General features: G+C 30.8%; 1 protein-coding gene across 1 annotated transcript in view; it reads right to left on the minus strand.

The window, feature by feature from the left end:
* Positions 1–637: 637 nt before the first annotated feature.
* Positions 638–17,237, minus strand: part of LOC107439813 (uncharacterized) — a 31,763-nt gene continuing 15,163 nt past the window's right edge. Inside the window, exons 2-3 of the mRNA XM_016052525.4 lie at positions 6,057–6,142; positions 638–2,884 (exon numbers count right to left, since the gene is read on the minus strand). Of these exons, the coding sequence (XP_015908011.1) occupies positions 2,658–2,884; positions 6,057–6,142 (313 nt within the window). The 3' untranslated portion in view covers positions 638–2,657. The remainder of the gene's footprint in view (positions 2,885–6,056; positions 6,143–17,237) is intronic.

The raw sequence follows: 17,237 nt of genomic DNA on the forward strand, positions 1-17,237 counted from the left end.
AATATGCAGAACCCAAAAGACGCAACTAAATATTGAGTATAAAAAAATCCAACTAAATATTGAAAGTGAATTAAGAAAAATTCGTTTCAATGTATCATAAATTGGTAAAAATTTTAAAACGTAATTTAAAATGATTTCTTTTAAAATGCAATTTCTATCGCTGAGACAAGTTTCTGAACTAAACTGTTGGTAAAACAATTGTCTTATCGATTGTTTCGTGAAGAAACTTGTTTCTTAAGGCACTAAAATATTTTAAGAAATGTTGCTGCGCTATTTAGCATTATAAAGAAATTGTGTAGCATTTGGGTAATTATTTTTTTTTCATGGGGACCGATAAGACCAAGAACGATAAGTTCAGTGTCTGCTGTTATTTTTAACAGCAGACACTGAACTTATCGTTTTATCGAAGTAACTATCGAAGGCGCGCAACATTACCATTGCCACAGATACCCGTTCATAGGGTGGGCCACATTCACACAACACACAAAGAGAAACATTCATGCCCAGAGCGGTATTCGAACCCGCAGCCATTGGCTTCGCAGTCAGGCACGCTAACCGCTCGGCCACTTGGCCGGCCTTTAGCGTAAATAATGTAATCAATGATGAACAGTACACATAACAGAGATTATATATCCCATTGCGTATGATATTTATAAATGTTTAATAGTTTTTCCATGATTAACAGATTGGGCAATAAAAATCTCAATAAAAACATTAATTTTTTGGGACACTTGCAAAAATAACTCAAACAACTACAGATGATTTCCATTAAATACATGCAAAAATAAAGGTTTCAATAAATGCATTTTTTTCTCTCACAAAATTGCATTTTGATTTTTATTGCATTTCATAAAGCACTGTTATAGTAATTAATGAAAATTGTGGTTACAAACTAAAAACTTGCTTAGTATAAAAACATTTATATTTACAGCAAAGACTATATACACAATTATATTAAAAAAATACAATGGCGATGAGTAATGTAATTTTAATATTGCATCGTTACATTTTCATATTTATTTACAAACAATGATCAAAGAGAGAGTAGATATAGCGACTAGAAAGAGAAAGATAAAAAAAAAATATATAGCAGTTATTAAATTATATTGAACTAATAAATTTCTGGATATGTATTTTTATTCGTAAGTACTGTACATTTCAATTAGAGAAACTAGAAAAAATATTGTGTTTTACTTGGAATTGATTTTTAGTATATACAGAATGGTTATGAAACAGCATTATAAAAATTATTACTTTTTTGGATCAGGTTTTATTTCATTCATTCTAATGTAAGACATAATAAATTTCTGATGTTATTTTTAAATTTTTTTAATAAAGAAACTTCCTGTTTAACTTAATCTCATGCAAAAAAGTACATAATTCTGCATAAAGAGAAAAAAGTATAAATAATTTCGACTTATAAATGATACGTAAATAATAAACAGTGAATTGCACATTAAACAGTGTATGAAGAATGTATTTACAAAGCATATAACATTCATAATAAAAATATGCTGACTTATAAAAATTGAATAGAATAAAAATTCACGTTTCATTTTTGTGTTTGGTTGCAAGCGTGCAACCAAAAAATTGTAAGTGTTTAAAAATTCATGCACACAGACGGTAATAAAAAATCAGAAAATATAGAAAGAAACAATATATCCATTAGACTTTATTATTTTAAACATCTCATTAGTTAATTACTGCAAAAATTAATAAGTTGGCTACTAAGCTTTTTGAGGAAGCCTCTAATACAGCAGTTTACAAGAATGTCAAATATTTATCTATATATTGAGCAGTGATTCCCTAAGTATTCGATGGAAAGCAAATGCTAGGTAGCATCACGTCTGAAACAAAGGCGGAATGGAAACTAGTGCGTATTATAATTATAACAATTTAACATATCTAGTTTATTGTTTGTAAATGCGCTTTTATTGTGTTATTTTTTGCAAAATTGTACTCTTACAATATATATATATACGGCAACAACGCTTTAAAAATATCCCAAGATGTAAGAAATTAAAACGGAAGCCCGGTGACTGAGTGGTAGCGCTTCGCGCTCCTGTGCCGCAGGTCCTGGGTTCGATCCTCGGACCGGGCAAGGTTCACTCAGCCTTTCATCCCTTCAGTGGGTCGATAAATGAGTACCAAGCATGCTTGGGAACTAAACATTGGGGGTTCCGCGTTCGGCTGACCACCTAACCGAACATTTACTCCTACAGCCCAGAGCCCAAGGTCAAGAAAACTGAGATGGGCATAGTAGGCCTTGGCCCTCTATGAGCTGTCGTGCCACTGAGTTTATTAGTAGTAAGAAATTAACCATCAATCGAAAAAGTTTGGGAATCACTGTTTTATGTTTTAGAAAGAAACGATACTAACTATAAAAGGACCTCAAAAGCTGATAAAACATTTTATGGCTTTTGAAAAGAAGTTAGTGAGATAACGGTGAGTTGAAGTGTAATATTTAATCTTGGAAAAAATTATAAAAGTTATTATAATTATTAGTTAAAATTATAAATGTTGGTCAGCTACACATTACTCTGACAAAAAATAGTGAAAAAGTAAAAGGCTAGATTTGACAGGAAAAATTTGACTTGAAAATAATAAATACATATGAAGAAAAAAAAATGACAATGCTTTGTAAAATTGCCTAAAGCTTATACAAGTGTTGACAATTCTGTTGCCCTTTGAGTAGTTACATCCAATCCAAGTTGACTCAAACGACTTTGATGAAGATCTTTGCAGGCTCTGGTTTTTTCCCATTGCCACAGGTACACATTGTGCACACTTGCAACACCGCAAAATACAATTCCAAGTCCTATTACAATACTTGTTGCCATGGCGGGTATTTCGTTGAAATGAATAAAAGTAAACAAGATGACCCCTGAAATAAACAAAATTGTGTGAAATGAAAATGAAATTATATAGGGTGTTTAATAAAGAATGAACTACAGGAGAGAAAAAACAATCTATATTCTTTTTCAGGGTGCGTAGCCAAATCTTTCAACAAAAAATAAGCAACTTTTATGCACTAAAAAATATTTTTAAGCATTATACAGGGTGCCTCAGTTAAGCGTTTCAGAACTTCTAAGAAGGGTAGGGGGCATCCTGACGACTGAAAACCATATAGCAATGTGGGGTCGGAAATGCTTTCCTGAAGCGGTGACGTACACAGAAGCACCATAAAGAAAAGAGACCGTCAGTGAAAAATCGCTATAACAATACATTGAAAAAATTATATGGTACATGGGCCAAAGTAAGTGTTCGAAGTTTCTGCCATCGGCTACAATGTACACCTCATATCTCCGGCGCATGGACATTCGAACATTCTGCAATACTCCAGGCATATCTCACCGGCAGCTACTGCGATTCTTGCAACCAGCATTATCAGCAGGGGTGTCATAAACCAGTGTTTTCATATGACTCCAGAAATCAAGACATGATAGGTCGGGTGACCGAGGAGGCCATATAATTTTTTCAATGTATTATAGCGTTTTTTCACTTACGGTCTCTTTTCTTTGTGGTGCTTCTGTGTACGTCACCGCTTCAGGAAAGCATTTCCGACCCCACATTGCTATATAATTTCGAGTCGTCAGGATGCCCCCTACCCCTCGTAGAAGTTCTGAAACGCTTAACTGAGGCACCCTGTATACATTTACAAAATGCAAAATAATTTTCAAAGACTTTACATGATCATGATAAAATAACTAGTATCTGACAAGGAACTCTTTACTTGATTATATTAGTCATTATAAAATGATCAAGAGATTTTTCAGTTCGATATCAGAGGCTGGAAAATGAAGCTTGAAATTGAGTATATCTTGCAAAATGCAGCAGCGTTGCACATGAGAGTGCAATAATCTCACCGAACCCAGCTCAGTAGAAACACATGCGGAGCGCAAGTATTTCATCAACCATGTAAAATAATTGGCGCTTTCATACGCTATGGACCAACGGTACGCCAAAATAGATTGTAGTTGATTGAATTGGGAAAACGTTGAATAGAACAATGTGATGGTAAAAAAAAGTTCTGATTTTCGAAAAGGGAAAATTGAGCACTTTTTAAAAACACCCAATGAAAAAAGCACCTTTAAGGGCTTTTAAAAAACGAAAATCAAAAATAAGCACCTTTAAGCACTTTTTAAAAACACTACGCACCATGTTTATAAGCTGAATAGACGTCTCAAGGTTACATGATTTGCCTCCTCTCCCCGTTACCATGTTATCCGCAGTTCTTGCTTTTTCCTTACGCCAGTGTATTCTCACTTTTTACTGAAGCGTAGTGCCTTGGGGGAAAAGCAAGGTTTTCCATAACCATGGTAACAGAGGGGGAAAGTGTGGAAACCTGGAAAATCGTGTAAAATGAAAAATGTGGACCTCTCATTCTGCGTTTCGGAGGCTAATTAAAAATTCTATAGAGAAGTGAGAGTTAACGTATTTATCGTTCAAACACTCTGTAAACTTTGGAAGATTTGAAAAAGTTGTTGTTATAAGCCGAAACACATAATTAAGTAGAAAATTGAAAAATAATATTTTTAATGTTGAAAAGTAACCAATTAAAATCTGCTTGACTTTTAAAGTATTTTTACTTATTGTCTTTAACAATAGGAAATATTCTGTAATGAATGAATATTTTTATTACACATTTTAACACTTACTTTTGATATACCTTTCTTTAATTAACGAATAATGAGCTTAAACTGAACAAATGACTACACCGGTTGTTTTGGTCCTATCTATATTATCAGGGTTCCCACGGTTTTAGAAAAAAAAAATCACGGTTTTAGAAAAGAAAAAAAGAGGAACCAAAAATTGGGTCAGCTGTTCAATGACGGTTGTAAAAAAATATATATATGTAAACTGTTTATAAGTTATGGATCTTAAAATCAATGTAAATCAATTATATAATATGAAAAATCAAATGATGAAGTATTACATATGCTAGCACTTCTTATATTCAAGAAAAATCTCACGTCAAACCGAGTGAAGTTGGCAATTATGTGCAAATTAAGCTTTATCATTATTTAAAATAAACCTTCTTATAATTTGAGGACACTATTTTTAGACTGAAAATAGTTCAATTTTGATTTTACTCGCTTTTTACCACGCTTATATCAACTTGCCTTCGTGTATGTCTGTTCGGGTGGAATTTTGTAATAGATTTTAAACTGACTTCCCGACTAGCTACAGACTTCAAATTTGGCACATAGTTAATTGGATGACAATGCATGAAAATAAAGAGAAAAAAGGCATACAAAGTAAAATAAAATTAAAATTAAAGAAAAATTAATATTTTCGCGATTGTCTTNAATAACATATAGTAATCATGAAGAATAATTTAGCTTTTTTAAATGCCAGACATTTCTAAGTTACTATAAAATGTTGAAATTTATAAAAAAAAAAAAATAAAAAAAAAAAATGAAAATTATATTTTTAAAAACCACGTTTTTGTAGTGGAGAATAATTAAAAGACAAAAATTTGAAAAACGTGTGGAGCATGAAACACATAACAGTACATATACACATTTTCTTACTTATACACAACCGCATACACATTCACATGCATGCACACAAACATATTCCACATCCACATTCAGATACAATTACAGATATACATACACATATTCTCAGTAGCACACATACTGTTACTGTTATGTATTTCATGCTCCCCACGTTTTTCAAATTTTTGTTTCTTAATTATTATTCTCCACTACAAAAACGTGGTTTTTAAAAACATTATTTTCATTTTGATTTTTATAAGTAACAATGGATCAAATGGTTGGCTTTATGATTTGTCCCCACTTACTTCATATCACTGTGCTAGTGTAGACAAAAACCTCTACTTTTTTTAAAATAAAGATTATTTAAAAAGTATTCATCAAAATAAACTAATGTATTATTCAAAATTAATAGAAACGTTCAAATTTCATTAAAAAAAATACTAGATTTGTTAAAACTAATCCGTTTTGGCAAATTTATAAAAAATGCCAAACTAACCCCTCTCAGCTCTGATAAAAAAAAAAAGAAGAAAAAAAGAGTCTTTCAGAAATACCTACCAGTGAAAAAAAGAGGTATAGATAGAAAAAATCCACCAATGGCTAGAATTCGGGTGTGGGCACTTCTCTTCAAGAACTTGTTTGTCCTGAAAGAGACATAGAAAAAGTTATAACTTTAAGAATATAATAAAGTTAATGCATTCACTGTATTAAAAGTATATTAAGTTCAGAATAAAATGCATTAATCGGTCACAGTTTTTCTGTTTAAGTTTAGGCTGGTTGTGTATTGTTCCTGTAATAAGTAAGAACTTTAATAAGATCATTTAAAAATGTATTCAGGGAATCTACCGTTATGAAAGAAAAAAAATTATGATGACGTAAAAATACAAAAAAAAGATGATACAAAGTGTCTCCCAAAATGATTGAAGATTTGAAAAATGAGTTGAAAGAAAACGAAAAGCGATAGAAATATTCGGATTGCTGCGGCGTTCTTCGAAAACCAGCTAATTTACTCTATTGAAGTTAACCGAGAAAACTTATAAACAATGTTTTCAAAATAACAATAGTTGCAGCAATAATGTGTTGCAATCTGGGGACGAAATCAACTGACACCTTGCAAATATTTCCTTTGGAATGGTCTGTTGTTGTTTAATAGTCTTCCAGTTATAAGTAACATCTACATATTTGTAACATTAGCACATTTGAGATCACCCCATCGAACCAGTCCTAGAACGTGAAGATCCGATCATTGGATCAAAAGTTATTCAGGTGTCCGTTTTTTTTGGCGCACTGTAGATCAACCGAAACAAAAGTTCACTCTTAGAATATGTTCGCATGTTTTTAGTAGTGTTATAAGGATAATTACATTTTAATTTTTAAATAACTGCGAACCGTATTCAATGACTTCACAGCAACGTTCAATTTCTATCCGGTTCTGGTCTGTTAAGCCTAGATCGAATTCGTCAAGATTCTTACTTCATATTAGATTTTATAACCGTCGTTGAACAGCCGACCCAATTTAGGGTTTACGACTATTAATGTTCAACTCCGTATCCTCGTAACTTTGAACCAATCCGGAAGACAAGGAAACTCCTAGATCAGTATATATGATTTGTTATGGGAACATGGAGGACTTTGCGACTAGACAGATTTAGCGTGCATCAGTCACCATTTACTACACTGTGAGTCTTCGGCCGGCGGGGATCGAACCCACGAACTCTTGGACATGGGCCCAGAGCCCTGCCGACCAGGCTATTTCATATTAGATTGTAAAAATAACTTTAATGACTTTTATGTAAGCCGTGATGGCTCAGGGGATAGAGCGTTCGCCTTCCAATAAGGCGAACCGGGTTTGAATCCCAGTCGATACGAATTCCGCATCTGGCTTGCACCGACCACAGTGCTGACGCGAAATATCCTCAGTGGTAGACGGATCATGGGTTAGAGTCTCCTTGCAGTCAGGCTNCCCAAGATCAGATGTGACAACTGCTGTCACAGCCCCCCGGAAAAGGTTAAGAAGTCTTCCACGAAGTCAAATTTCTCCCAATACTCGATCTAGGAGATTCCTTGTCTTCTGGATTGGGTTCAAAATTACAAGGCTACGGAGTTGAACATTAGTAGTCGCAAACCCATAAAATTGGGTCGGCTGTTCAACGACGGTTATAAAATAAAATTAAAAAAATGACTTTTATGTGTATTTCACTTTACAGTAATTATATACTTTAGTGTTACAGAATAACAAAAATTGTGGCGGCTACTTCATACCGAGTACCCATGGCTGGGTGGCGCAGTTGGTTTGTCGTCGGCCTTCTGAACCCAAGTCTGCGGGTTCGATCCCCGGCTCAGACACCGGATTTTCGGGTTGCAGAAAATCCTCAGCGGCCATGTCGTATGATTATGCGGCATGTAAAAGATCCCTGGAATGCCTTATTGGTTCTTGGCATTTCCGGCAAAATTAAATTCCTAGTGCACTTTAGCATCGAAATAGAGTCTCGCTGCTGCCATCTAGTGTGGCAGAAACTAGACGTCCAAATTAACATGACCAACGGTATCTCACCCATTTTGGTGGTTCTGAAAAAAGTGGATGCCACCTCTGGAGAACGCACTAGGTCTGCTCATCGGCAAGACCGATTGTGCAGCTCATTGGAAATAAAATAAAAAATAACTTCATACCGAGTAGCGTAAAAGAAGATTCTTGGTTCACCTAAATCCAAGAGTTACGTATGGACATGACACTACTTGGGTGTGAAGTATGTTGTCACCATATTTGGATTTGAGATGCACCAAAACATTTCGCAGTGTAGTATGGATTGGTATAGATTTATTGACTATAAATTGTACTCAGTAGGAAGATGAAGTGTTAAGCAAGTATAAAACTTATAAATTTTTGATAGTTTCTATTTTATATCAAACCATTTGTTTCCTATTCACATTTTGTTTTAACATCACATTTCTGTTCACATTTTGTTTTTGTAAAAGAGGCACAGTTACGAAATTAATAATTCACCTGTATTTACTCCATTCTGAGATTCCATTTAGATAGAGTAGATAGATAAATGTTTGATATTTTCTATTCAAATCGAATCATTTTATTCTATTGCTCTTTTTATAATAAATAATAAAAAGTCTCAATACAAAATTTTACTATAACAAAATTATCAGTACAAAATGAACAATTCACTTGTTGCTCACACAATTTGCTCCACATGGAGAATGAGTATTTAGCAAGCGTATAATGAAAAAATATTTGATATTTTTTATTTTGTATCAAATCATTTAATTCTAATTCGCTTTTTTTAATGCATGTGTGCCTTTCGTTTAAAAATTCACTTTTTATAATAATTAAAAAAGAAATCAGATTACAAAAACTTTACAAGAAAATTACGAGTACAAAATTAACAATTCACCTGTATTTACCCTATACGAAAAATAAGTACTGAACTAGTTCATATAATATATACAAATGCTTCATATTTTATATTTTGCATCAAACAATTTTATTCCATTGTGCTTTTTATAATAAATGTTTGCTTTTTGTATGAAAATTAGCGCATTATAATAAATAAAAAAGAAACTTAGCATGAAATTTCACAAAATTGAAAATTCACTTGTATTAACTGTGTACGAAAAATTAGCATTTAGCTAGTAAATAATATATACATGTCTGATTTTTTTTGTATTAAACTATTTAATTTTAATTAGCTTTTTCTAACGGATTACCTTTTGTATAAAAATTAGTATTTTATAATAAATAAAAAAGAAAAATCAGTGCAAAATATTACAAAAAAAAAAAAAAAAAATCACATGTACAAAACAATTTACTGGTTTTTATCTCGTACGAGGACGGAGTATTTAGGTAGTACATATGCATATTTATAAATTTTTGATATTTTCAATTTTTGCGTCAAAACCATTTTATTCCAATTTGCTTTTTATAATAAAATTTTGTCTTTTGTATGAAAATTCGCGTTTAATAACAAAGATAAATAAAAAAGAAAATTAGTAAAATATTTTTCAAGCTCAATTATTAAGTCGATATTTTTTTTAATTTACATCATAATAAAAAAAGAGAAATAGAAAGAATGAATTAAATCACGTCATAGTAAAATATGAATCAAGTCACAGTAAAATATTTGTTTCTTCTTCAGAAAGAAAGAAGATAAAAAATAAATCGAAATGCATCTTTTTATTTCAAAATTAATTTATCAACTTCTGCTACAGATAGCAAAAACCATCTACATTTTGAAGGTATCCGATTATATTGACAAAAGCTTTTTTGACCTACATAGGTATCAAAACATGAACGATGTATTGTATAGATGATGTTTGCTCTGAGATGGAGGACATCACCTGTATTTGGAAATAGAAAGGATGATTTTTTTTCGTCTTCTTTTAACGCGTATTATTTTATGATGATCTCCTTCCCTTTTGTTTTGTCAGGTGAGCAAAAATAACTGAACCACACCCATAAGGGAACGTCAAAAAAACATCCATCCAAGATGACGACGAAATATTAAAATTTATCTTATGTTAATAAACATAGTAAAATCCTAAAATTCAGGAGATATGTCTTTAGTTATTTAGTATTTATGCAAAAATATACTCTTATTTCAGTGGTATTTAAAATAGACTTCATCTGAATGGCTGATTCCCTTTGGTCTTTTCAGGACAACAAATTACATAATAAGGATTAATTTTTACTAAAATAAATCACAATATCAAAATGTTCAGAGCGCATAGTAAAAAAACGGAACACATAAATAATTTTTGATCTAATGATCAGATTTTCACGTAATAAAATTTTAACTTCGTCGCTCGAAGATAGTCAAAGAGATTCATTAAAAATGTTTGCTATAAAACGAAATCGATGTAGTTGTTAAAAGTTGTTAATTACTTTGTATGTAAGCTAAAAGCTAACTTTTGATTTCTTTTAAAACTGTCGAGTTGCTATGGCAACGTTTTTCTTTTTCTTTTTGTGGAACAAGAAATGATCGTCTGAAAATTATTATGTAAATAAAATGTTGTTCTTTTTTACTAAAAGTTGGAGTCAGATTTATTATTTAGAGAAGAAGTAGAGAACGACAAAATATTTTACTTTCTGATAGAGTCTCGTAACAGTAGTATCAAACTTCAGATATCAGCACCATTGTATCAAAATATTGAATCAGTTCGAAAAACCAACTGGATTGGTCGAGATTAATCCACAAATGAATCGATGGAGGGGTCCGGTTACTTTGAACATACGTCTAAATAACTTCTCAAAATTTAGTGTATGCTCTTAGCTGATTCAGGTGGAGCTGTTATTGGGCTCATTTTGCAAATCGATTAATGATGTAAGCATAGCAAATATAAAGTGTTATATGCGGCAATCGTTTTAAGGTTTAATTTATTAGCAAATTTAGTCATCTAATTAAATCATCATAAAATCATAATATTTTCATCAAAATCAGACAAATTCGACTTCAAAAAAATATGAATAACTTTCTTAACAGATAGATTCCAGTCAAAGTTATTCGAATAAATTAATTCTAGTTCTCAAGATTGAATAAACTATGATTGAGCAACATATTTTGATTTTAACGTATTTAATAAAATTTGTGTTCGAATCTGATTATTGATAAGAATAAATTGACTACAAATTTTGTATTGATTTTATTTAATTAATAGATACGCACTTAATTATTATAAATATGTTGTTTATCAAAATCTGTTGATTCGAGTCCGTTAACTCCAAATGATTGTTTAAAATTTAATCAGTTAATCAGTCATCAAAACATTTTGAAAATGTTTTGAATTACAGATAAAGCCAAAATTTTAAAAACAAATAGAATTTATATAAGACATTGATAAAGAATTTATAGCATGATTATTTTTCTATCTAATCTTTAATATACTGATTAAAATATTTATAAATTGTGGTGGAGAAATTTTTTTTTCTTTTAAATTCTTATTTATTAAAATAACTGAGCGCACTATCTTTACCACTGGAAAAATATGTTCTGAAATTATATAAAATCCGTTGCAGCTTTTTAATCAAAACTTCACCAATTACATTAATACCAGTAATTCATATTACCAAAATTAATGAAGTGTCAGCTGCGTATAGCGATTTTTTATGGTTCCCCTAAACGAAAAAGCACATTTACTCAATAAATTTTGCTTTTTAGTACATTTCTTTTATTTCAATATGCATCTATTTCCTAAATTAAGTAAGCATAAATTAAGTGAGATGAATTCATCTGACCTATGGAAAAAAAATTAATTAAATATTAACGTACGTAGATAAAATCTTTCATTGTTTGATCAAATAGAGCTCTAAGCTAGTAAATACCACTGATGTTATCGTAAAAATATTTGATGAAATAGAATCGCCAATTTTATTTAAAACAATGGTTAACGCTTTAGAAAATTCAGAAATGGTTAATCAGAAAATTCTAAGTCGTTTTTCGCTTTTCCCGCTCAAACGGTTCGTAGTAGAATGTTCTATTATTGATAGTGGCACTCCCGTGCTTTGAACTTAATTTCAAGCTCCCGTGCTTTGCTTTTCCCGTGCTTTGAACTTTAAGCTTAATTTCATTGCTTTTGGTTGGATGGTTTAAGAGTCAATAAAAGACGGATGTACGGATAGACAGACAGGTAGACATTTTTATATTAAATAAAATTAAACAATGTATATCACTTGATTGTATATTTCAAATTTTGCAGTTTTGTTTGAGAAATAAGCAAAATGAATACAAAATTTTGAAAAAAAGCTAATTTCAATCAGCATCTTTGCGATCTGTTATTATTTATGCGGCTGCCAAGATTTGACCCGCGGGTAGCTTGTTTTTGTTTGACAATCCTGCACCATATTCTTCGATAATAATAAAATCTACAAAAAATAACTGTTGTTTAAATGGCCTTTATAGAATGAAAAGTTTATTTAACCACGATGTTATAAACACACATTTTAGTATGGTTTAATGATCCCTTGGCCTTGGTTATCACCTGGTGTAAAGTAAGCACGCCTTTTACTGAGAAGCATTCAGGTGGAGATAAAAATGTCACAATCTTATTTCAATAAAATGTAAGATGACTTATTTCGAAAATGTAATTTAAGCTCACTCAAGGAATACATTTTGTTAGTTTATTGCACGCAGAATTTTTTTTTTCATACCAGAAAGATCATCAAGTTTCATTTTAGATTCCAGTTTTTCCAGTTGTTGATGATTGTGTATTAAAATCACTCTACCTAAAGAATCTTTGTTAAAAATAAATATATTATCTTCTCATTTATGAATTTTTCATTAGAGTTAGATGTGTTTAGTTTCGGAACAATGAATTAATACCATTAAATTTTGTCAGGATGCCAAAGAGGGAAAAAAATGTATAGGCACTTAGATTAAAGTGTGATGACATAATAGGCACTACATATTTCCTAGCTTTTAAAATTTATTTATCTTTCTTAATCTAGTTTTAATTAAATTAAATCAATTATTTAATTTTTTATTACATTTTATAAAAAGAAAATATAAATATTTTATTCTCTTCTTAACAAACATTGTAACGGCTAGCTTTTTAATTCAATGCAAATGTAAAACCCTTTAATGCGATGTCGCGACTAAATCAAACATCAAAATCTGTTTATAATACATTATTCCTTAAGTTACTTTATTTCTCTCACCAAAAAAATGCTTCAGTTACAGTGCTATATTAATTCTCCATGTCTTTTTGGCGATTAATCTATAGCGATTTTTTTTTCAAGTTTAATATCAATTAAGTGGAGTTGGCTTTGCTTTTGGTTACTATTTGGCTGTGTAAAAACATTCGAAGCAGACTGCCTTTTTGCTATCTTCATTTTTTTTTCGTTAAAAAAATTGAAAACATGCAAATATTTCATTATTTTTCAAAATTAAATCTATACACTCTTTGTGTGAGGACTTGAGAGGAAGCCATACCATGGGAGAAACTTTTCGTCTTACAAATTTTCTTTCACCTCTATTACTAATTTAAGATTTAAAAGGAAGAAAAAGTGAGTTCAGATAAACCTAGAGTAAATCTTAAAAAAAAAATTCAAAATATCAAAATGCAAACAAATTGTTGGAAGAGAACTTCTCCATTGCGTAATCCAATCCTAAGTTACCTTCTCATTATTTATCTCCATTTGGATACTTTAAAAATTTCTTTTCAGTATTTGAAATTTCATGGCTTACTCTGTGTTTGTCTGAAGTCACTTTTTCTATACTTTAAATAAGTTATAGAGGTGAAAGTGAATTTGCGACAAAAAGTTTCTCTCGTGGTATGACGTCCGATTAAGCAGGCTGTTTCTCTAAAATGTCTCTCATGTCTCTTCCTTAAGCCAGGGGTGATTGTGAGCCCAACTCAAAATTCCGGAAAATTTCTTGAGTTGAAAAAAAAATTTTTAAATTGAAAAATTAGAAAAAAATTTAAACAAGGTTTTTTTCCTTTTTCTTGATATTTCTTAGTTTACTTAAAATATTTTTAAAATTTTACACACACCTATACCATTTACACATATCGATGATGACCTGGAGAAGTAATTAAGATTTACAAATATGTCTTTCTTTCTTGAGTTTATGATTATAACAACTATTTACTGATAAAAAATGAATATTAATCATGAATATAAGCTTATAAAGTATATCTCTGGCTCTCCCTTACAAAGAAATAAAATAAACTGTGTTTTTAAGTTCAACCTTTGAAAATTTGATTTCTGGAAATTTCTGTGATCAATGATTTTTTGAAACGTCTGAACCTTCGATCTCCGGAAACTTCCGGATCACTGTTAGCGAAAAGTTCGGAAATCCGGATTTTTTTCGGAGCACAATCAGCCCTGAAGCACAGTATATATTAAAAAAAAAAAGAATAAGTTAAATATTTTAATTTCTTATCTTTTTAAAAAAATATTAATCGATATAATTAGATCGAGTGGAGTTATAGTCAATTGGTTTATGTTGTCTTTTTGCTATTAACATTATTTTAGCAGTTTTGCGAAGAATAGAAGCGTAGTATTTTTGATTTTTTCCCCCTATCAATTAATAAAATACTATTTAGTGGGGATAATTATGGAAGTAGTATGACTTTTTCAAGCACTAAAACTACTGTCTTTTATTTTCGCTAACTAATTAAAATTTATATTTAAAATTAATGAAGGAAAGATTTTGTAATTATGAACAAATTTTAATTGCCTTTTCTATAAATTATTTTGTCCTTTAGATTCTTCTTGCGCCCCCTTAACATTCCTTTGCTTCCGGGGACCTCAGACAATATTATAAAAATGTTCTATAACCTAAGTGAAATATCAAGTTGAACTAGAGATGCGAAAACTCAGGAATTTCGGGAAATAAAACCGGAATTTCGGGGAAAATTAGTAATTTTAAAGATAAACAGAACCAGCCAAGTTCCGATATGAATGAAGGGTTAATCTAGGAAATAAGTAGCATAAATAGAATATAATAAGTAGTATAAATAGTATTCAAAATAAGTAGCGTATAAACAAAAAACAGTCTAATATACTTTTTTTCCCGAAATTCTTCACTTTAAACAATGTTTTTTTAAAAGTCACTTTTAAGCTCAATGTTTTCTTTAACTTAAAATTTATTGCAACTGAATTTTCTGAGCGTTATTTCGTTGAGAATAAACATTTTTTCTAAAAAAAATTTCAATTAAAAATGGATTTTCCTTTAATTGATATTAAAAAAAGTGAAGTATGAAATTCTTTAAAACTTCACATTTTCCTAAATTCTCATTGAAATATGAAAGAAAAAGATAAAAAAAATCCTGCATAAAGCATAATATCAAAGCTTAAATTCTGCCACTATTTAATTTCATTTTAGTTTATAACCGGCGATAAGCAGCTGTCCCATTTTTGGGTTTACAACAATCAATGTTCAACTCCGTAGCTTTGTTAAGTTTGTTGATCCCAATATAGAAAACAAGGTAGCTTCTTGATCAAGCATTGGGACAATGTGGACTTTGTGGCTCTTGGTAGACGGAATTAATCCGCATTTGCGTTGCTTTGGAACTACGACAAATATATATAGCTTCCTAGTACCCCACTTTTTGACACAATTTTTTCGAAATATTGTCTAGTTTGAGGGAACATGTAAAAAAATCATATGTTTATTCGGAGAAAGTATGTTTTTGTGTCTGATTTATTAGCTTGATTAATAGCTTAAACCAGTGGTCGGCAAAATGCGGCTCCAGAGCCGCATGTGGCTCTTTGGCTCCTTAAGTGCGGCTCTGGCACAAATATCTACGGAAGGTGCAATAATATTTCAATTTTAAAAAAAAAACCTTGGTAAGAAAACAGCAGCGCAACTTTAGCATTTGTCAAAAATCCTCTTAATGCTACGATAGCCGAGTTGAAATTTTCTCTTTTTGAAATTGACATTGGCAGCTTTAAATACAATTGCTGGATTTAAAAAACAAGGAGATATGGCGCTCTAAATTCGAACGTCTTTGTGTTGAATTGGAAATATTGGAGAAGAAAAAATTTGATCTTAGTTCACAACACAAGTGGTCTGCTTTGAATGACCTGGAGAAGGAAGACGTGATCATTTTCAACTCTTGGAATAGTATTCCTGACTCTTACGANATATCGTACTTCGTGAGCAAAAATGTTCAAAGTGGATTTTTTTAAAAATCTCTCCACAGATTATTTTAATTTTTCGATTTTTATTATCTAAGAACATTGTAAATTCAGAATCTCTTCTAATTTTCTAGGTGTAAGAGCATTTTATTTAATTTTAGTTAAAGCGCACCGTGTTACTTAAACTTTCCAAGCACATTGTTCGCATTAATAAATATTTATTTAGTAGGAAATTTAGTTTTATTTAGTGTAATAAAAGTTTACTAAACAAGCAGATTTGGCTCCCAATTTTTTTAAAAATTGTTGTAATGTTCATATTTGGCTCTTTGGCTAATAAGTTTGCCGACCACTGGCTTAAACTAAAAGTATGTTTGAAGTCACCCTTTGGAACCTATAAGGTTGACACTTAGTACGGGAAAATCCGATTATTAGAACAAAAGTTATTCAGGGTGATATCTTTTTTTTTTGCGCACTGTTCATACAAAACAATTTCATTTCGTGAGAAATGTGAAGTACTTTTATGTTTGCACGCACAAAGAAATTATTTCAAACTGGTTCACACAAAATAATTGCAAACTGCACTTAAAAATAAATGTTCTAATTTTGTTTGATTTTAGCCTGTTTCAGCTTTCATTTAATGATGTTTTAAATAGTTTTGATAGTTAAAGCTTTAAACATATGTTTACTGTATTTAATTTTAAAAGGATAACCTTAGTTTATGTATGAACTTCATCAATATGATACATCAATTATAATACGTGTCAGAATTAGCACAATTATTTATAGCATAAAAGTAAGCGTCATTTTAATGCTTATGAAAATCATCAAAGAAAACCTATTTCTTATACTAAAAAAAAAAAAAAACACTTGTAAATTTTTTTCTTTTCTGCCGCTTAAATTTTTTTTAAACAAACCTTGAACACTTTCGTATCGCTGATTTCAAATCTGTAACTGGTTTCTGTTCAATTTACAGTTTTACTTTAAAGGGCATTTTAAATCTATTTTTCGTCAAAATGTACCAGTTTAAAAACGCCAAATGTAACAGGGGATTACGTAAATATAGCGACACACTTATAAGAAGTGGAGGCATATCATCATAATAACTAAAATTGCATTGGAACCCATGTCCAGAAATATCAACACACGCTGCT

This window comes from Parasteatoda tepidariorum, chromosome 7 (assembly GCF_043381705.1).
Source record: "Parasteatoda tepidariorum isolate YZ-2023 chromosome 7, CAS_Ptep_4.0, whole genome shotgun sequence".
Lineage (NCBI taxonomy): Eukaryota > Metazoa > Arthropoda > Arachnida > Araneae > Theridiidae > Parasteatoda > Parasteatoda tepidariorum.